The sequence below is a fragment of the Typopeltis vanoorti genome, chromosome 15 (assembly GCF_054136105.1).
Source record: "Typopeltis vanoorti isolate ZY-2024b chromosome 15, IOZ_Tvanoo_1.0, whole genome shotgun sequence".
In the NCBI taxonomy this organism is placed as follows: domain Eukaryota; kingdom Metazoa; phylum Arthropoda; class Arachnida; order Uropygi; family Thelyphonidae; genus Typopeltis; species Typopeltis vanoorti.
Window position 1 is genome coordinate 38,717,709 of NC_143563.1, and position 22,011 is coordinate 38,739,719.

The following is a 22,011-nucleotide window of genomic DNA, read 5'->3' on the forward strand; positions in this document are numbered from 1 at the left end:
TATCTCTTCGTGATACCGTTTAAAATTAGTGATGACAATTGCTTCTATCTCGCTTCCAAGGAACAATATTTATTATCTGAAATAGTGTGGGTTCTAAAACGATTTTCATCTCTTAGAACGATGTCACCTCTACATGCCTACACAGACCCATAAATCTTTTTTTTCTTTCTCGTTTTTTTTTTTTTTTCATTCGCAATAATGGTGTGCTATAGACTGAACAGCTTCTCATGTGTGGAATTATTATTATTGTTATTATTACGTGATACCTCCAACGAGTCTAAAGACTCAAGTCCTACTTTTACAACTCTCTGTCTCCACCACGATTACCAACCATACCGAACTACCATAACACGTTACTATAACACATCATCATCATCATTATTATCGGTGGCTTTAAGAAGTCATTAAGCATCCATGACCTAACAAGTATCCTTGAATTTCGTAACCATAATTCTCGGATAAGTTGCTTAGCTTATAGGTATCCTTTGTATGTATACTGTGTGTGTTCTCCTGGTCGGTTTGGCTTATTTCGAAAATAAAAATAGCCCGAAGTAAATCAGAATTGATGTGACTAGGCACATGATTGTAAACACTCTAAACGCCAAATATTGTATTATTAAAAGTACGAACAAAAACGATTCCGGTAGGTGCTTAGTGTTTCCAAACTCACTTGAAACCGGGTGAATGGTTAGAAGCGATGTCACTAGGGGTCGTATGTGTGATTATGATTAAACTTTATATTTCAGAGAGGAAGTACGGTAATTATTGTATCTCGGTGTTCTTAAATTTTCTCGAAAGTTAAAAGTTATTCATTTTAGAAGAAGAATCTTTTTTTTTTTCTTTATTGTTATAGTCGATGCAGTCTGTTTATATAAGTTGAGAAAAGGTAAAAACAAAAAGTTATAAACTTTGAGCGGATTGTAGAAAGTGCAGTATAAAGGATTAAATAAGTAGCTATGTGCGTTCAGTTACTTAATTGCACATAGTAGTTTAAGATACCTCAGAATATAATAATTATAACAATAATCAGGAGCCATCATAACACAACTACATTTTGCGGCTAATTCAGCTCTGCTTTCAGTAAGTCGCAGTCAGAGTTACCAACAAATTAACTCAATAAAATTAACACCATGATTTATTATCATTTTATGATTATTGTTGCTGTTGTTTGGATCTGATTATAAAGGGGTGAGAAAGTACGAATGGAAGAAACGATAAAGAATTTAAAAGAGAAAATGGAAAACTCAGATAAGAGTGTTTGCATACAAATCTAACCTGTTCAGAAGGTTATCTCCTCTTCCATTCATCCATTCTTCGCCTTTATAACTCGTCTTATTAACGATTTCAATCTCTTTAACAACCATCACTGAAATGATTTTAACTATACAGTTCTTTCTGCAACAACTGCTAAGAGATATTACAGCCATATGGGAGGTGATGTTTACTTTATAGCATTTCAAATTAAGCCATGGTATTATCGTCACTTCTGCAGTGCCGTAGTAATTCGATTTGTATTTATTATTATTATTCAGGCCTTCATGGAATCAAAAGACTCATCGTGGGAGGTCCCTCCTAGGAAATTTCATGTGATATGTTAGTAATTCTATGTTATGTTTGATATTGTATTTATACACCATTTATTGTAGACATCTTTTAATTTGCTTATATGCATGTTCTCTCCCCTTCTTAATGGCCCATTGGATAGTTATTAAACTTGGTTCATCTTTGAATGTTGTATTTCACATTTTCCTATCATAAGTTATTGCTGGAATGATACATCTATTACATAAATGCGATCCTCTTTTCATATCAACATTTTGGTCTGTAATTGTTATATGATCAAAGTGACTCGTTTCCTTATTTTGTATGCAGTATCAGAACAGTTAATTCCTTTGTTTTTAGTGATTTTTCTGATTTTTGTCAGTTCCTTGAATGATGTTTCTAGGTATATAGTGATTCTTAGTGTTTGTTTTTCATGGTTTTTGTTTGGATTTATTTCTCTCAAATTTTTTTTACCATTAATTCTTATTCTAAAGAATTGTGGGAAGTTAAAACAGCATCATCAGCAAAAAGCAGTATAGTTATCATTATCCTTTTTAATTCATTTGTTTGGAGAACAACATTTGGGGATCTGTATCCATTATGCCATCTATTCCTTTTTTATACTTATCATTATTAATGAATTGAAGAGGGATATTGTCTTAATGTAAGCATGATGTATTCAGTGCTCCATTAAGGCGTTTGGAAGATGGCATCATGTTGCACTGCGTCCTGAAATTTATAAATAGTAACCTTATGTGGATGCATTCAACAAAACTGTGGATGGGATTTAGGGTCAGAGACAAAAAGTTTATTCATGTGCTGGAGGAAAGTAATCAAAGAACAGAAGTCAGGTGCTTTCAGTCGGTGGTGGGAAAGTGAAGAGAGGAAGTATTCCACAATGATGTAGTAAATGGTCATTGATGAAGCATACCATCTAGATACTAATTATCACTCATGTTTTTGTGAAATAGAAGAAACAAATATCTGAGTTTAATTAACTAAAGTTTATTTGATGATTAAGTCACTCTGCTTTGGTCACGTGGACATCCTTGCAGTTTACCATAGAAATGTAGCACAAATTCTTAAAAGATATTTAAACCCCTTTCAAGGTTCCTCTGCTCTTGACAAATGGCCTCTTCTAGGCAAATGAAAGAACTAATAAGATTATATGTGCATGTACATTTTATACACACACACACACACACACACACACAAGGGATGTTTAGACAAAATACCCTCAGACTTGGTAGTTACCCTAACCAGATCATAGGGAAGAGTTTTTGACAGTAAAAAAAAAAAAAAGAAAGTTCAAAAATGACTGATAGAACTATGCTGTTGTCATCAGGAGAAAATTACATTAATGTGAACTGGATATGTGATTGTGAAATGATTCAGAATCAATGACAAAGTTATTCGATGATGTTTATTTTGCTCGTTTCATAAAATGATGTGATACAAAAAACATATAACATAGAATTGACATGCTGCAAGGAGTTGTCAAGGTTTCATAAAATAATGTGATACAAAAAATATATCACATAGAACTGACATATGGGGTGCTTAAGGGTCAAAGCTATATAACTGAGAGGAGATCTCCATATAGCCTTTAAAGGAATGCAGAGAACCAATCAGGGCTTCTGACCTAATGTCCAATCCTCACCTCTCATGATACACCACAAGAAGTTGAGGATTGGGCATTGGTTATCTACCAGAATACTGAACAAACGAGGATGGGCTGGAAATTTGGGATTTAGCCGGCCAAATTGTATTCTTATTGGCTTAATCCAAAATAAAAAATGATGGTACAACATGACAGAATTTCTTGCCGGCTAGGGTGTCCCCCGGTTAAACAAGGCCCCCCATTGTTTTCACCAGGGCAAACAGCAAAAAGTCAGCTACTGAACAAATCCAAAAACCCACCCCAATTCAATATCACCAGAGTTCAAGATCGGTACTATCAACATAAGATGCCTGAATGGCAAAGAAATGGAGCCAGCTGAGGAATTGGATAAGTACCAGATCGACATAATAGGGGTGACTGAAACAAAGAAGGCAAAAACTGGCGAGATCTTTCTGAGCAATAAATACAAAATGTTATATTCAGGCAATGACAATCAAGGAAAAGGAGTAGCCATAGTATTCAACACTAAATACGAGGCTAGTCTTCTTGAATGGCAGGCAGTCTCAAATAGAGTGATGTGGGCAAATATGAGAATAAACTGGACAATGAGACTTATTTGTGCCTATGGTCCCACAGAAGGTTCTACTAAGGTAGAAGTGAAGGAATTTTTTGAGGCTTAAGAGAAAGCGACTGACACAATGAAAAAGGAAAAGTTGGTCTTTGTTGGGGATCTAAATAGCAGAGTAGGAAATGATTGTCAGACATACAAAAATATTTTGGGAAAATTTGGAAAAAAGAGCAAAGCTAATAATAATCACAAATACCTGTTGGATTTCTGCTCAGGACATGGACTAGTGATTACTAACACAATGTTACAACATAAAAAATGTACAAATTCACATGGAGAGAAGAGGCAAGGAATAAGAAAAATCTCATTGACTATGTTATTGTTCATAGTGAAGTTTTCTGCCTGGTGCATTACACCAGAGTGTACAGAGGATTTGAAATTGGAAGTGATCACTATTTAGTCTTGAGCAAGATAAAATTCAATTTCATATTGAAAAGAACAGCATGTAAGAAAGTTTTTGAGCAAATAAAAGTTGAGCAGCTCTCAAATGTGAACTGTAGACTAAAATACACAAACATAATTGAAGAAAAAATGAAAGAGTTTGAGAACAGGAACCAAACCTTGGAGATTCAGTGGCAAGCCCTGAAGAAAACACACTGATTGATTCAGCCAGAGAGGCATGTGGTGAGGTTGTCTGTAGGGATAGAAAAATTAGAACTCCATGGTGGACAAATGAAGTTAAAGAGGCAGTGAAAGAAAAGAAGAAAGCATATCAAAAGTTCCTGGCAAATAAGTCGGCTTGTGCTTTTAGAGAATACAGAGATAAATGTAAGAAAGCTAAACAAAAGTCATGGGAGGACTTTGGTAAGAATATTATTATTATTATTATTATTACGACCCCAAGACCTCATGGAGTCAAAGACTCATCTGGAAGGTCCATTTATCACACACACATCTTATCATACCGTGTCTTAAACACACTCAAACTCCTTGCAGACACCACACTCTCAGGCAAGGCATTCCAATCATTCACATCTCTGCACGAAAAATCCTGCCTCTCACTCTCCTACTCACACCCTCTTTATACAGTTTCCAGGGATGACCTCTGGTTCTCCCCTGATCTCCCACTATTCTCTGTAGAACTTCTCCACCATTGATCTTATAACAACCCCTTACCAACTTGTAGGTCTCTATCATATCTCCCCTCTTCCTCCTCTCCACTAGACTGCAAATTACATCTTCTCAATCTTTCCTCATACCCAATATTCCAGAAGTCAAAAACTACCTTAGTCAGTCATCTTTGGACCCTTTCCAACAGCTCTTCATCCTTCTGAAAACCCGGTGCCCAAATTTGGGCACAATAGTCCATGTGTGGCCTAATCAAAGCCTTATACAACAGAACAAGAATCTCCCTACTTCTACACGTCAGTGTCCTCTGCATCATTCCCAGAAGCCTTTGTGTTGTCTTCACAATTTTGGTGATGTGTCCCCTAAATTTTAGATCCTTATCCACTATCACCCCCAGATCTCTTATTTCCTCTATCTCCAACAATATATTCTCACCAAGCATAAATTCTACATCCCATCTTTGTTTTCCAAATTTTAAAACGTTACATTTTTTGCAACATTGAACTCGCATCCCCATTTGCTTGCCCAATTACTCAATTTATTCAAGTCTTCTTGCAAGGCCACAACATCTTCACTACTCTTTATGGTTCGTCCCAACTTTGCATCATCTGCAAACAACTGAATATCTCCATCCAAATCTTCACCAATATCATTAATATACATGATAAACAGTAATGGCCCTAAAACTGACCCCTGAGGCACTCCACTAGTGACTTTCCTTTTCCTGGATATCGCACCCCCATACACAACTTGTTGATACCTATCAGATAGCCAGTCTCCAATCCGATGCACTAATCTAATATCCAACCCCATCTGCTCTAGTTTGATTGTCAACTTATCATGAGGTACTCTATCAAAAGCCTTTGCAAAATCCAAGTTTATTAGTGTGTATCCTTCTCCTCTGTCCAAGGAAGTAGTCACTTTATTGTAATAAGTAAGTAGATTACTAAAACATGACCTCCTTTAGTAGCAAATCCATGCTGTCCATCAAAGATAATACCATTGTTGTCAACCCAACTCTGGATCCTAGTTCTCACAAGCTTCTCCAACAACTGGACCACAACACCTGACACACAGATAGGCCTATAGTTTGATGCTTCAGTTCGATCACCTCCTTTATGAAGTGGCACAATCTTGCCCTCCTTCCACTCCTTAGGAACTTGACCAAGTGCAAGACTCGTATTACAAAAATATGTCAAAGCAGGTGTCAACTCCCTGGCACATTCCTTCAGAATACGCGGTGATATATTATCAAGTCCCACAGCCTTATTTACATCTAGTTTACTCAACTCCCCAAACACCTCTTGCTCACTTACAGTCAATCTCTCCTCCCCATCATCAACTGCTCTGAATCTCTCTATGAAGTCACATTCACAAGATTAAAAAATATTTATGAACTGCTCATTAAGTATCTCCACCACACATTCTGCAACAGCTGTCTTTATACCATTTTCTGCAATCAATGTCATCCTTCCATAATCATTCTTTCTTTTGCTGGCTACATATTGAAAGAACTCCCTAGGATTCTTTTTGGCTTAATTAACTAACTGCTGTTCATACCTCTCTTTAGCTACTCTCACCAACCAAGTCACCCTCCTTGCCTGGTCTTTGTAGACCTCATGAAATTGGTTATTTCCACTTCTCTTATGCTGCCTCCACAATGCCCTTTTTCTCTGTTTCGCATGCTTAATCTCTTTATTCATCCATCTCACACCTACCTTATTTAACCTTCTGATCTGTATTTAAGTTTTGTAGATCTGGAAAAGGATCTGGAACATAGAAAATAAATATCAAGAAGGTGGCAAGATATTCTGGAGGTTGTTGAAGAAGCTCAGAAATGGATGGAAGAATGCTGTAAAAGGAATTATTGATGATAAAGGTGACTTAAAAACAGGAGATAAAGATATCCTTGAAGTATGGAGTAAATAATTCGAAAAATTGCTAAATATAACAAACAGTGATGACAGTGCAGTGGTAAAAAACACTGACCAGGCATGCAGTCAGGAATACATATCCATACTTGAAGTAGAAAAAGCCATCAAAAGCCTAAAATGTGGAAAGGCAGCAGGAGTAGATAATATTTGACCAGAAATGGTCAAGTATGGAGGTATCAAAGTCTAACAGTGGCTACACTGCATAGTTCAGAAGGCCTGGACAGAGGGACGAATGCCAGATGATTGGAGTAGAGCTCTCATAGTACCCATATATTAAAAATGGAAATAAAACTGAATGTGAGAACTACAGAGGTATTTCTCTACTCAGTATTCCTGGTAAAATATATGCAAGTATACTTGAGAAATGGTTGAGAATGACTGTGGAAGAGAAGCTTGGTGAAGAACAAGCTGGATGCAGGCCAAATAGAAGTTGTCAGGATCAGATTTTCACTTTACGACAGATAGTTGAGAAATCATGGAAATATAACAATGATCTGTATTTAAGTTTTGTAGATCTGGAAAAGGCATATGACAAGGTGCCAAGATTGAAACTATTCAAAATGCTACAGTTATATGGAGTCAATGGGACATTATATCAAGCAATACTTAGTCTTTATTTGAGTTGTAAGTCAGCAGTTAGAATTGAAGGAAGTACAGGAATGTGGTTTAATGTAAATCTGCTGTCTGACAAGGATGTATGTTATCCCCTCTGTTATTCATTATCTATATGGATCACATTATGAAGGAAAGTGGTATTAAATCTGATATCAAAATTGGAGATGTTAATCTCAGCTCTTTGCTTTTTGTGGATGTTATCATCATCATCTTCCTATCTTGTATTAGGCTTCAGGGCCTGTTATGGTGTCATTCCAACTTTTATATTGTCTTCGAACAGATCTCTTTCCCATGGGTTTGTATTCAAGGATTTGTTTGGTGGTTCTACTATTTTCCATTCTTCTAATGTACTGTTTCCATTTCCATCCATAGTTGTGGATATATTCTATTATTGGTTGTTCATTCATTTCTTCCATGATTTCTTTTTATTTCTTTTATGATCTAACAAGGTGTATCCTGCGGTTCTCCTCATAAATCTCATTTCTGCTGCAGTTATTCTCTTATCTCGTTTTTTGATTGTCCATGCCTCACTTCCATAAGACAGCATGGGTCTTGCTAATGTTTTATAAGCTGTAATCCGAGTACGTTTTTGTACCTTCGAAGGTTTAAAAACTTGATTTATAATATTTAAAGCTCTATTGAAATTTGTAATTTTCATTTCTATGTCTTTTTCTCTTCTCTGTAGGTTAGGTGATATCCAAGGTATTTGAAAGAATTGACTTGTTCAATAATTGTATTGTTTAAACAGATTTTACTTCTTATTGGTTCTCTTTCCTTAAAGACAAGTACTTTTTTCTTTTCTTTTGAAATTTCCATATTAAATTTTTTTACTATTAGATTAAGAAGATGGATAGAGTACTGCAGATCAGTTTCAGAGGTTGCAAGTATAGCCTGATCATCTGCAGACAGTATTGTGTCTATATTAGTTTGTTTGTTAATTGGGATATAACCATGTACTGTGAGTCTCCAATGTCTTGCTATAGAATTCATAGAGATTGTGAAGAGAATGGGTGATAGGCTACAGCTTTGCTTTACTCCTCTGTTTATAGGTTCCCAATCAGAGATCCTGTCATTAACTTTTACTGCAATCATGTTGCCTGTATATGTATCATGGATCATTTTAAATAAGTGATGAGGAACTCTATCATTTATTAATATTTCAAAAAAGTTTATTGCGATTAACTCTGTCAAATGCCTTAGAATAATCAATAAAAGCAATATGGGTTTCCACATTGTATTCTCTATGTTTTTCCAATAAAATTTTTGTAAAGTATCCATCTGCACAAGAGCGGCCTCTCCTGAATCCATTCTGCTCTTCTCTTATCTTATCTTCATAGAATCGACAGTCTATTTTTCAGAATTTTACTATAGATTTTATATCCAGAGTTTAGGAGACTAATTCCTCTTTAATTTGCACAGTTATTAATATCACCCTTCTTGTGTATAGGAATAACTATTGTCTTTCGGTGGTGGTTCACCATTTTATATTTTATTTATTAGTTTAAGAAAATGAATTTTGAGGTTTGGGCTTGCATATTTGATTAATTCTGTATTTAACCCATCTTCATCTGGTGTTTTATGGTTTTTACAACTTTGTAGAGTAGTTTTTAGCTCGTCTATTGATATAGGATCCAAGCGTATCTCATTATCGAAGTTTATTGTTTCCAAATCTTTATTAAGTCCAAAAGCTTTTATAATAACTTAGCTAGGTATTCTGATCAATGGGTGAAAGACATGCATTTTTCTCTTAGATATCTATTTAAATTATTTAACATTTTAAAAGTTTTGGATTGTTGGCATGTAATATCTGTTTCAAGTTCAGAGACAAAGTTGTCCCAGACTCTGTTTTTTTCTTATAGCTTGTTTAGCGATTGCTCTTTTTCTCTTGTATTCTATATAGTCCTCTTGAGATTTTGTTCCTAAGTATTTTTTGAAAGCATTCCTTTTGTCTTCAATAATTTGGGGTATCTGATCATCCTATTTTCTAATTCCATTTCTTCTCTGCCATTTCCTCTTTTTTTCCCAGTGATTTATTGGCCACATCTGTTATAATTGTTTTGATGTTATTCCATTCTTCCTCAACATTGACCATGTTTTTGCCTAAGTTTATATTTTCTATTTTTTTATAGAGCCAGTTAATGCTATGGTAATTTAAAAGGCCAATCTTAAAAAAGTTTTCCTGTTCAGATGAATGGGCTTTTCTCATTAACCACTGAGATGGGAATCTTAGGTTTGAAACAAGAAAAAAGTGGAAAGCAACTGCTCTATAACTGTCTGTGAACCACGTGCTGATCAAGTATATTTATGGCAGTCTTTATGCTTAAAGAATGAATTTGTGATTTTTAAACTATTAAATACTGAAAAATCAATTAATTTTTTCCATTGCTATTGCATATATGTTCTCCATAGTTTCCTACACAATCAGAAATTGGGATGTCTCTAATTCTGGCATTAAGGTCTCCTAGAATGGATATGTAATCATTTTTATCTACCCTGTTCCAGACATCTTGTAGCATATCGTAGAATTCATTACTTTCTTCCTCATTGCCTTCAATAGGGGCATAAACCACTATTATTGTTAGGTGTTTGTAATTTAGCAGTATTCAAGCCTGTAATATTCTTTCATTGTGATATATATTGTTCTTTAAAGAATTATGCAGCATAAGCATTATTCCACAGCAGGCTCTTTCTTCTCTAGGAACAGCAGAGTAAATTTGGATGTAGTTTGATGTAAGTTTGGTTCCTTTTTGCTTCCTCTTAGTTTCTGTTATAGCTGCAATTTTTATCTCTTTTTGTGATAGATAGTATTTTGTTCACTTGACTATCCTTGTGTTCAATTTCCTGTACGTTCCAAGTTGCCATTTTAAAAATGTTTCTTTTTTTTCCAATTCTTATCCTTGGTCAGGCTGAGTCGAGAATCCAATTTAGGTTGTCCAAATTTTCTTTCTTTATGAGACTTGAAAGCAAAGTAAGATGTCCTACAAATTGGTTTGTGACCAAAGTGTAGTAAGTCCAGTGGCAGGACTGCTACCTTTAAGCCGGCTTATTGGAACCACATTTCCTGGTGTTATGGTTATTCCACCAATACTCGGGCGTTAGAGCCCCATCTGTTAGAATCCAGGCTGCACCACATGGAGGTGGGGTTGACATTTGGTTAGGAGAGGCTATATCTTGTGCTATCATTAACCCATTAGCTAGCTTGTGGATGATGTTATACTTCTAAATAAATCCACTACAAGTCTGCAAGATTCTTTGATTAAATTGAATAACTGTTGTAGTAGATATGAAGGTCAGCATTAAAAAGACAAAGAGAATGAAAATAGGCAGAAACATTGAAAATATCAACTGCATTGTCAATGGAAACCTATAGAACAAGTAAAACATTTCAACTACTAGGCACGATTTTTAGTGAAGATGGTTAATTAAATATGGAAATAGACAACAGAATCAGCAAAGCTGGTATGGTAGGCAGTCAACTGAATAAATTTATATGGAATAAGAGAGAAATTAGCCAAAACACTAAATTAGCTGTATACAAGATAGTATTCAAGCCAATTTTAACTTATGGATCTGAAAGCTGGGTCAGAAGTAAAACACTTGACCAAAGATTAGAGATTGCAGATATGAGAGTCCCGAGAAAGATTAGGGGCATGAACAGATGGCATCAATGGCAATACCATATTAAAAACGAGGATATCAGGAAAGAACTTGCCACTGTCAGCATCCAGGAATGTGTTAGCAGAGCTAATCTCAGGTGGTATTATGATCACTTAAACAGAATGGGAGAGGAAAGATTAGCAAAACAAGTGTTCTCTGCCATGTTGGCAGGAAAAAGACCCAGAGGAAGACCAAGATATAGGTGGATTGATACAGTAAAAAGTGCCTTAGAAGATAGAAATATAAGATCTGATAATATTGGAGTCTTGACAGGTAACAGACTGATTTGGAGGAAAATTGTAGATTAGGAATTTAGTAATGATGTAAATTTTTCATGTAGTACTATCATATCCTGTACACCCTCAAGGGGTGTACAGGATATATCAAGAAGTTGATGATGAACTGACACATTGTAAGGAGCTGTCAAGGCAATCCAGATGATCAGTGGAGGTGATGATCGATGTGTTGGCCTTTGTGTAGGACCGATAGCTGATACCACCCTGCAGCATTTCCTGCAGCAGAATAACTCCAAAGCCAAAAGTCACCATCTGGTGAATGCAGTGGCCATTTCATAGAAAATGAGTGATTGATTACTTCTATCCTCTGTGAAATGTTGATGCAATAATTGTTGAACTTCAAATTATATGGGGAGGTGCTTTATCTTGCATCAACACTGTTGTGTTTTGTCATCCTCTTTGCTGTAGGATGTAGTGGGATGACAAAACTTCTGACATGTCCAGGTAACACACAGCCATGACCATGCAGGTTACACAGGTCTGGTTTGATAATTTCTTTGAAGAAAAATGGTCTGATAATGAACTTGGCCATAAATCTTATCCATTTTGTGACATTTAGTGAATGTAAGGAAACTTGTTGAAATGCATGAGGATTCTCAAAACTGCTACATATAGGCAACAGAGAATCTCCTCATTCAACTGTAGAATTCAAAAGAGAACCTTACTGTTCCACTAACATGAAAACTTCATCAACATGAGCACTTCATCAATCCATAGGACAAGTAAGTCCTATGGATTGATGAAGTGCTCATTGCACAAGTTGAATGTTCCAAGTCCAATCCTTGTTTCTCTCCATGCATGCCAGAACTGTCAATGTAAACATTTCTCGGATGCTGGAATCACCCATTTGCAACTCTTGGCTGTAGCTGAGTTTATATGGGTAGCATTGTAATACTTTATTCAAAGTACTCCATACCATTTTGAATACAAAAGGATTTTGCAAATACTGTTACAAAATGGTATGTTGCAAATCTGTCTTGCTATGGCACAAGCACTGCATGAACGTACAGTATTCTCATTTGACTGCTCAACAGCAGCTGCAGTTGCAATAACTTTAGTCATTTGTGGAATTTCAAATTTGACCTCTTTCTGTTGGACATTCAAATTGACTGGCTCTTCATATTGACAAGCCGTTGCATTTGGTGTCATTGGGCCGTTTCCCATAGTCTTTAGGCATCTGTACTCATGAAGTGCTGCTGCAGCATTTTCTTCATTTCTATAGAAACACTTCACAAGCAAAATGAGACCCATCCCACAAGTTGAATGACTCCTTCATTTGTACTGCCTCATGCAATATACAAAGTTCATTTTCCCTATCATAATTTTTGAACTAATTTTTTTTTTTTGTCAAAAAATCTTCCCCATGATGTGGTTAGGATACCCATCAAGTTTTCAAGTGCATTTCACCTACTAGTTCTCTATACAGATTGCTATGAATAGGGGTACTTTAATTTTGAAGTGCCTGTGTATATATATATATATAAAATCTTAGTATGTATGTATGTATGTTGATTCCACATGAGGTCACAAGACCTATAATATAATAGTGCCATGTTGGAAGTGGATAAGGAGAAAGAAGGAATACATGAACTAGTTTCATGAAAAGCTGATGATTGTATCCACTGAGAAAAGCAATATGGGGAAAGGCTGTTCCAAAGAACAGGGATAGGCTGAATGAAGGAAGATGATGAGATGTTGGTTCAGTATGTTTGAAAATGTGCAGTATATGACTGTTGACCAGTAACTGCTTCTACTCTTATGTGAATAGAGGAATAGTGGTGGCCACCTCAGCAGATCAATAATAGTAAAAATACATATCAAAAAGCATAATGTAGAAACATCACCTATGAAAAAATGACTGGAGGGAGTGTGTGAGAGGGGTCACCCTTTAAACAGATTGCCCTCTTCTTTATACATGCAAGAATTCTTCAAGGGTTTTTGATGCCTCAAATGTGAGAACAAATATTCTAAGGTTGATTGGGTTCAGGATTTATAAAATGTATGGAGTTGAGCAGGAGAAAAGTAATGTTTTGAGTGAAAAAGAATACCAGGTTTTTTTGAAAGCTGAAGAAACTATGGATATATGTTTGTCCCAGATGTGAAAGTCAATCCATAAGGAGAAAAACTGATCTTGAAAATTAGAACATTATCTACAATAATGTTGAACTTCTTTTTCCCCCAGGTAATAAAACAGGACAGTGCTTTGATAGCATTGAAATTCACTAAGTTATCTTTGCTTCATTTTAGAATGGAGAGATCATTGTTTAACACATTGATTATGGAAGATCTTGAATGAAGAAGAGGTGGAAGGGAGAGTTTTTCAGAGCAAACCTCTGAATAGGATTTGAAGTTAGAGAGAAAGAAAGTCCATTCATTGATATATAAGAGGAAGAGTGTGTGTGTTAGAATATAAAAAAATCCTGAGGGACTTTAACATTGGCAAAGAAATATGATGAGAGAAAGCCATTCACCATGACGCACAGTGAATAACCAGAGATGAAGTTGGCAGTCCAATCAAAGAGCTGGAGAGAAACTGTAAGATGTAACTTCCTCAGAAGGTTTCTATGCTAGGCATAATCAGATACCTGGGAGGTATCAAGAACAATCATGTGACTTATCTTTCAGTGGTCTGTATCCAAAGATGAGTTAGGTGAGCAAGGAGGTTTGTTGTAAAATGAGAATGGTGGAATTCATATTGGTGATTACTGATGGACTGAGATGGGTCTCTACGTAGTGATGAAGCCGGTTGTTCACCTTCTATATCACTTTGGAGAGCTGAGAATAATGGGAGAAAGTTTCATGCTAATTGGGATTTTTCTTGCTATTCTTCTGACAAAAGATTAGAAAAAGCTTGTTGTGAGCATTTCATCATATTATAGGAGATACTGTGCCCTGTCATCTAGACAGGATTTATTACTAGCATGTTATCTCCATATCAAAGACTAATTGTGGGAGGTCTGCCCCCCCCCCTCTCTCTCTCTCTCTCACACACACACACACACACACACACACACACACACACACACACACACACACACACACACACACACACACACAGAGCTTATCATACCTTGACTAAAATGCATTTACTATCTCTGTATTTATCAAACTTTTAGGCAGTGCATTCCAATCATTTACCATGCCCATTTTTACACACACAAAAAAAAACCTACTTCTCACCCAAAATCTTATCCACATTAATCTGAGAATTCTCCTTACCAACTTATGTCTTGATCGTCTCCCCCTCCTTCTGTCCACTAGGCTCTGCAGTTTGCATTCTTTCAGTCTGTCCTCATACTCAATATTTTAGAGACCTGAACTGACTTAGTCAATCATCTCTGAACGCTCTCCAACATCTCTTCATTTTTTTGAAAAACAGGTGACAAAGTCAAAGCCTCGTACACTGAAATCATAACATCCTTACTTCTACGTGTCATATTTTCTGCATAATTGCCATGATCCACTTTGCTGCCCTCACAATTTTAGCAAAATATCCTTGAAATTTCAGGTCCTTATCTACCATCACTCCCAGATCTTTCATCTTCTCCACCTCCTCCAAGTAAGGGATATCCCCCATCAATCTTTTACTCTACATCCCATCTTTGCTTCCCAAATTTTATTGCCTTATGTTTTGTTACATTGAACTTGTAGTTCTCCTCATTTATCCATTCAATCAGTCTTTTCAAGTCCTCTTCCAAAGGCTATAACACCTATTCTACTCCTCATAGTTCTAAGTTCACATTATCTGCAGACAACTGTATATCACTATTTAATACCTTTCCAATATTATTTATATATAAATTTAACAACAATAGCTCCAAAACAGACCTCTGGGGCACACCACTGGTGACTTTCCTCTTCTGGGATATTGCTCCCCATACCTATCAGACAGCCAGTCTCCAATCCAACACACTAATCTACTATCCAACTCCATCTATTCCAGTTTAATTACCAGCTTGTCATGTGGCAGTCTATCGAAGGTTTTTGCAAAATCTAAATTTACTATTGTGTATGCATTTTCCTTGTCCATTGCATTTCTCACCTTATTATAATAAGTAAGCAGATTACCAAACACAATCTTCCTTTGGCAAACCCATGCTATCTATCAAGAGAATTTTTCTATCAACCCATTTCTGAATCCTGGTCCTCACTAGCCTCTCTAACACCTTGTCTGCAACTTCAGACAAGCAGATTGGCCTGTAATTTGAAGCAGTAGTCTTATCACCCCCTTTATGAAGTAGAACAGTTTTGTTCTCTTTCCACTCCTTTGGAATTTGGGCTAATCTAAGACTCATTAAAAATGCAAGTTAAAGCTGCTGTGAGCTCCAAGGGAAGGGTTTTTAGGAGATTGATACAGAAGAAATTTTTCAGAACAGGTCTGGTGGTGGGGTCCTCACTTATCCATTCATCCAGTCTTTTCAAGTTCTCTCTAACTTCACATTATCTGCAGACAACTGTATATCACTATTTAATCCCTTTCCAATACTATTTATATATAAATTTAACAACAATAGCTCCAAATCAGACCACCGGGGCACACTATTTAATCCCTTTCCAATATTATTTATATATAAATTTAACAACAATAACTCCAGAACAGACCTCTGGGACACACCACTTTCCTCTTCTGGGATATTGCTCCTCATACCTATCAGACAGCCAGTCTCCAATCCAACATACTAATCTACTATCCAACCCCATCTATTCCAGTTTAATTACCAGCTTGTCATGTGGCACTCTATTGAAGGCTTTTGCAAAATCTAAATTTACTATTGTGTATGCATTCTCCTTGTCCAGTGCATTTCTCACCTTGTTATAATAAGTAAGCAGATTACCAAACACAAACTTCCTTCAACAGATATCGAGTTCTGTCACCTTATTGACATCGAGTTGACTCAGTTCCTCATATACCTCCTGCTCTCCTCTCCTTTCTCGCTGCTCTCAATTTCTGCATTATGTTACATTCACAAGAATGGAATGCTTTAATGAATTGTTCATTTAGCATCTCCGCTGTGTTCTCCTGAGTGATAATTCTATCATTATTATTATTATTATTATGTTCTACTCCATGGAGTCCTTAGACTTATCGAGGGAGGCTTTGAACATCGTGCCAAGCATTCTCCAACATTTGTTCAGTATCTATCATACTTTGCTTTGAACTCATTCACAGTCATAGCACCCACAACAGACTCTAGCAACCTATTCCACTTATTCACCACTCTCTAAGCAAAAATTCCATTCCCAACATCCCTGTCAACCACACTCTTGCTCAGCTTCAAGGATGGCCCGTAGTCCCTCCCCCACCAGACCTGTTCTGAAAAATTTTCTTCTGTATCCATCTCCTAAAAACGCTTAGGTAATTTGTATCAATCAATGCAGGGCTGCCGAGAGGGGATGACATCTTAGACTTTTGTCACAGGCCTGGCATCGAAAAGGACCCGACCGTCGGGCCCCGACGTGTCATATAGCTGTGCTTATAATGCATGGTTTTAATTCTCGTAATAATACAACAGAGGATAATGGCATATCGTTTTTTTGTTTTAGACAGACACTACGCTCTTTAGCCATCTGTCTAAATAAAATCTTTGGCCGAAATAAAATATTGCAATCTAGTACCATATCGATTGATATTGCAACAGCAAATGTTGAGTCTCTTCTGAAAGAACTTGAACATTTTAGAAATAAGTGGCAAGATGTTCTCTCTGAAGCTACACTTGTTGCAATTGAATTGGGTATAACCCCAAATGTCGAAAAACGGTCGAAAGCGAAGGGAATAAAGCTAGCAGATGAAGAAAGTGCAGATTGGGATGATACACAAGAACATTTTAAAAGAACTGTATATTTTGTTATATTGGATACAATTATTTCCCAACTTCACATGCGTTTCACAACTTTAAAAACTATTCAGAATTTATTTTCACCATATATTAAATTTTCAAACAGTGAATCATCAAGAAATTTCTGACTCTTGCAATAATTTAATAAATAAATATTCGAAAGACTTAACATCATCTCTGAAAGACAAAATCTATCACATAAAAAAGATTTATAACACCACGTTTAAAGATGTTATACCAGGACTAGATTTATTAAATACCATTTATAAATTTCGACTTCAAGTGTTTTTCCCAAAATATGTACTTCAATCAGAATTTTTTGCACAAGACCAGTAACAGTTGCCGAAGGTGAAAGAGCATTTAGTAAACTTTCAACAATAAAGAGCTTCAGTAGATCATCAATGGTCCAGGAAACATTAAATGGCTTAGCTTTGCTATCAATAGAACATGACCTGGCAATGAAAATTGATTATAACGAGGTGATTAAAGATTTCGCTAACCATAAAGTGAGGAAGTGGATGAGGCAATAAAAATTTTAAAATTCTCTTTTTATTTAATGCTTGTATTTTGAATTTATTGTACACTTTTTTAAATGAATGTTTAATGTTTATATGACTTTTTTTTTATTAAACAAAAGTGATGCATTTTTTTAAGTGGGGCCCGGACCACAGACTTGTCACGGGCCTGAAAATTTCTCTCGGCGGCCCTGAATCAATGTCTCAATCATATCACCCATCCTCCACCTGCTAACCAGCTCCTGCAACCAAATTCTCAACCTGTTCTTGTAAGGTTCACTCCACAGATGTCCTGCTCATTTGCCTCCAGATCCCCTCACCAACAAACCCAGGTGACCAGACCTGCACATGGCAGTCAAAGTTAGGGTCCCATCAAGGCTCGAGAAAGAACAACAACAATCTGCCCATCTCTGCTTGTCAAAATATTTCTCAGTAACCAAGTAATCCGATGAGCTTTGGCTATGTGCCCTCTAAACTTCAACTCCCCATCCATTAACACTCCCAAATCTCTGGCATCATCAACTTCCTGGAGCACAGCCCCATCAATGTGGTACACAGCCAGCTATCTTTTCATCCCAAAATGCATAACCTCACACTTTGCCACACCAAACCAACATCCATTCTTCTTTGCCCAGACTGGTCCATTCAAATCATTGTGCACTTGTAAGAAGAAAGTTGAGGAACAGAAACTAGAGATCCTATCCTTGGGTTAGAAATAAAACTTGATCAGAGAGATACCACTGATATATGAAAGTTCTGAGAAAAATTAGGGGCTTATCAGATGACATTAATAGTAGAATCATATTAAAATTGAAGATATTAGGAAGGAACTGAACATTGTCAGCATTCAGGAATGTTCTCAAGTGATGCTGTTACTTTTAAATGGAATGGAAGAGAAAAGGTGCAAAGCAGGTGTTCAGTGCCTGGATGGCAGGCATCAGATACCTTGACCTTTCCTATGGTAAAAGATCCAGAGGATGTTTAAGATCTAGGTGTATTGATGTAGTTAAAATATAAGATTTGACAGTGTTGAAGTTGTGACAGGTAAGGACTAATTTGGAGGAAAATTGTCAATATGAAGTTTGTAGTAATAATCTAAAGTTTTTATATAGCTATCATAGTTTCATGTACATCCCTTGACAGACATATCAGGAATTTGATTTATAATCATTGCTATATGTTTCTTTTATTGAACAAAAGTATGAGTGAACTATGAAAAAGTATAAGAGGTGGTGTATTCTCTATTTCTTTCTTTTAGGTGATAGTGTGAATATGAACAATAATTGAGCACCCCTCCCTTTTTTTTTTTCTTTTCACAACTACTCTGCTGTGTTGCTGTTTTCATTTCATGGTTTATATATTTTATTTGGTATAATTATTGCAAATATCTTGCATAAAATTATATATATCTTTTTTTGTTTTGTGTTTTTTAGGGAGGGTTATAATCCTTCATATTTTTCATTCATTGAGTATTGTTCTTTGGTTTGCTATTGGTGCACAGTTTCCAGTGTTTCTCTGTTACCCATTTTGTTTTCAGGTGTTAACCTATTGGAGTGAATGAGAACAGATCATACTTTGTTCAGTTTTTGAGGTAAGAATTATACCTACTCCTCCTGCTCTAATTTTGACTATTTGAACCCCCCCCCCAAAAAAAAAAGTGGCATAATATTCTTGTAGCAGTTAAACTTCTTTTTTCATTTGCATATTGGTGGGATGTTGAATCTTATATTATTTAGCTCTGTTTCTTCCAAAACATCAACTTGGTAGACTATTGCAGTCATTTGAATTAGAAGTTCAACATGAATATTACAAAGAGGTTCCAGCATGAATGTTCAAATTGGCAGAGACATCAGATGGTTTAAGAAACTTGATGTGATTTAACGATACTATACTACATCTTTGTGCATTAGGCTATTTTATTTATATGCTGCTGTTCAAAATTTGTGGCTACTTCTTCAATTAAATAAAATATCATATATTTCAAAAATATTTAATATGTGGTGGGGAAAATAAACCAGTACAGTGCATTAGAGTATAGGAAATATACTCTAATGCACTGTACTAAATATACACATAAGAAATATTAATGAAAAATCTAGTCTATAAGTATAGCTTTATACTCTCTGAATAAAATTTAATTTAACTTTTTTTTTTTCTTTGTAGATCATAGTGCAGTGAACCAGAGATGGTGTTTAAGAAAAACATCAACCAAGAGAATATTGAAAAGAAAAATGTTTAAGACATGATCCTTTTTGCAAATCAAGAAAACATGAATTTTCTGGAGATAGTTTCCATGGAGGAGGAAGAATTAATCTGTGCAGTTCTTGGTACATTTTTTATGACACGATGAATTAATGGGTAAGGAGGAAAAATCTGAATATGTATCAACAGTTCTTCTAGGACTGCTGGTATGTGTAATAGTATACAGACGTTTACATGTACAATTTGAAAAACTGCAGTCCCTAAAAACTTCAACAGGCTGCATTGAAGGCTTCATGTTCACATGATTTTATCAAATGATCCTGTGAAACATTAGCACTGAATCTCTATTGAGAATAGTGAAATTCTGTTTTAGTTTTTGAAACATCTATACCTTAAGTATACACAAATTTATGATGGAGAAACCTTTGATCAGTGATTGTGATAGTGACTTTTTGCAGTCACTATGTTTTTCTATACAGAATGCAAATTCCAGTCATGATTCAACATTAATGTGTGAAATATGTGGGAAAGCATTTGCAGACTCCAATCTTTTTGAAACACATAAGAGAGTTCACACTAATGAGAAATCATATACATGTGAAATATGCAAAGAAATATTTACATGCTTATCGGGCCTTATAAAGCATAATCAGGTTCATGCTAAAGAAAAACCTTTTGTATGTGAAGTGTGTGGCACATCATTTTCACAATCAGATGAGCTTATTGCACACGTGAGAATTCACACTGAAGAGAAATGCTTTTCATGCAATATTTGTAGACAAACATTTCAACACTTTGAGGATCTGACAGCACACAAAAAGACTCATATTAAAGAGAAACCTTTTACCTGTCAAATTTGTGGGAAGTCCTTTGCACGTTCTGATAACCTTAGTGTACATACAAAAATCCACACCGATGAGAAAACGTTTACTTGTGAAATATGTTTCAGGCCATTTTTACGCTCAAGTGACCTTACCAAACACATAAGAATTCACACTAATGAAAAACCCTTTGTATGCGAAATATGTGGAAAAGCGTTTGCACGCACACCAAACCTTAAGGCACATGTAAGAGTTCATACAAAGGAGAAACCTTATAGGTGTCCAGTATGCGATAAGGCATTTTCAGAATCTGGAAATCTTAAAATACATGTTAGAATTCATACTAATGAGAAGCCTTTCGTTTGTACCATATGTGGCAAAACATTTGCACGATCAGCAAGTTTGACAAAACACACAAGAGTTCATACTAAAGAAAAGCCTTTCATGTGTGAAATTTGTGGTAAGCCATTTAGACAATCAGGAGATTTAAAAGAACATCAGAGAATTCACACTGATGAAAAACGTTATACTTGTAATATTTGCAGGCGAAAATTTCTAGACATTGAAGATCTGACAAAACATAAAAGGATTCATATTAATGACAGGCCTTTTACATGTGAAATATGTGGTAAATCATTTGCACGAGCTGATAATCTTAGCACACATGCACGAATTCATACTAGGAAGAGAACATTTATATGTAAAATATGTTTTGAAACGTTTTTATGCTTGCAAGACCTGAAAACGCATAAGAAAATTCACTCTAATAGAAAACGTTTTTCATGTAATTTATGTGGCAAGATATTCTCACGTTCAACACATTTAAAAAGACACATAAGAAGTCATAATAAGGAAAAACCATTTACTTGTGATGTATGTGGCAAAAGATATTCTGATTCTTCCACTCTTTCAAAACATAAAAAACTGAAACACCAAGAAATGTGAAGCCAATCATTCTCTGTGTAAAGATATTGCATTATGCACTGATAAATAAACTCCTTAATGCTGTGCCTATTATTTTTGTTTACATCATGTAAAAAATTCTTGGTATTGTGTTTATATATATATATAAACATTTTTCAACACAATTCATATATATATATATATATATATATACACACACACACACACATGAATATGGATGCCTACAAAGAAGAAAATGTTTGTTAAACTACTGAAACAATGCAGTAAATTATTTTAGTGTGAGATACTTTATTATAGCACTGGAATGAAACATATCAAGTTGTTGGTTTTTGCTCTGATTTGAATATTTGA

General features: G+C 35.6%; 1 protein-coding gene across 2 annotated transcripts; it reads left to right on the top strand.

The window, feature by feature from the left end:
• Positions 1 to 832: 832 nt before the first annotated feature.
• Positions 833 to 21,750, top strand: LOC150098652 (uncharacterized). Of its 2 annotated transcripts, none has more exons than XM_090405475.1 (2): positions 833 to 886; positions 19,877 to 21,750. In XM_090405475.1, the coding sequence occupies exon 2, from the start codon at positions 20,326 to 20,328 to the stop codon at positions 21,679 to 21,681; it is 1,356 nt and encodes a 451-aa protein (XP_090261601.1). In that variant the 5' UTR covers positions 833 to 886; positions 19,877 to 20,325; the 3' UTR covers positions 21,682 to 21,750. The 2 variants fall into 2 exon arrangements, with proteins under 2 accessions (XP_090261601.1, XP_090261602.1); XM_090405476.1 differs by lacking the exon at positions 833 to 886 and adding an exon at positions 1,456 to 1,593.
• The last annotated feature ends 261 nt before the right edge of the window (positions 21,751 to 22,011 follow it).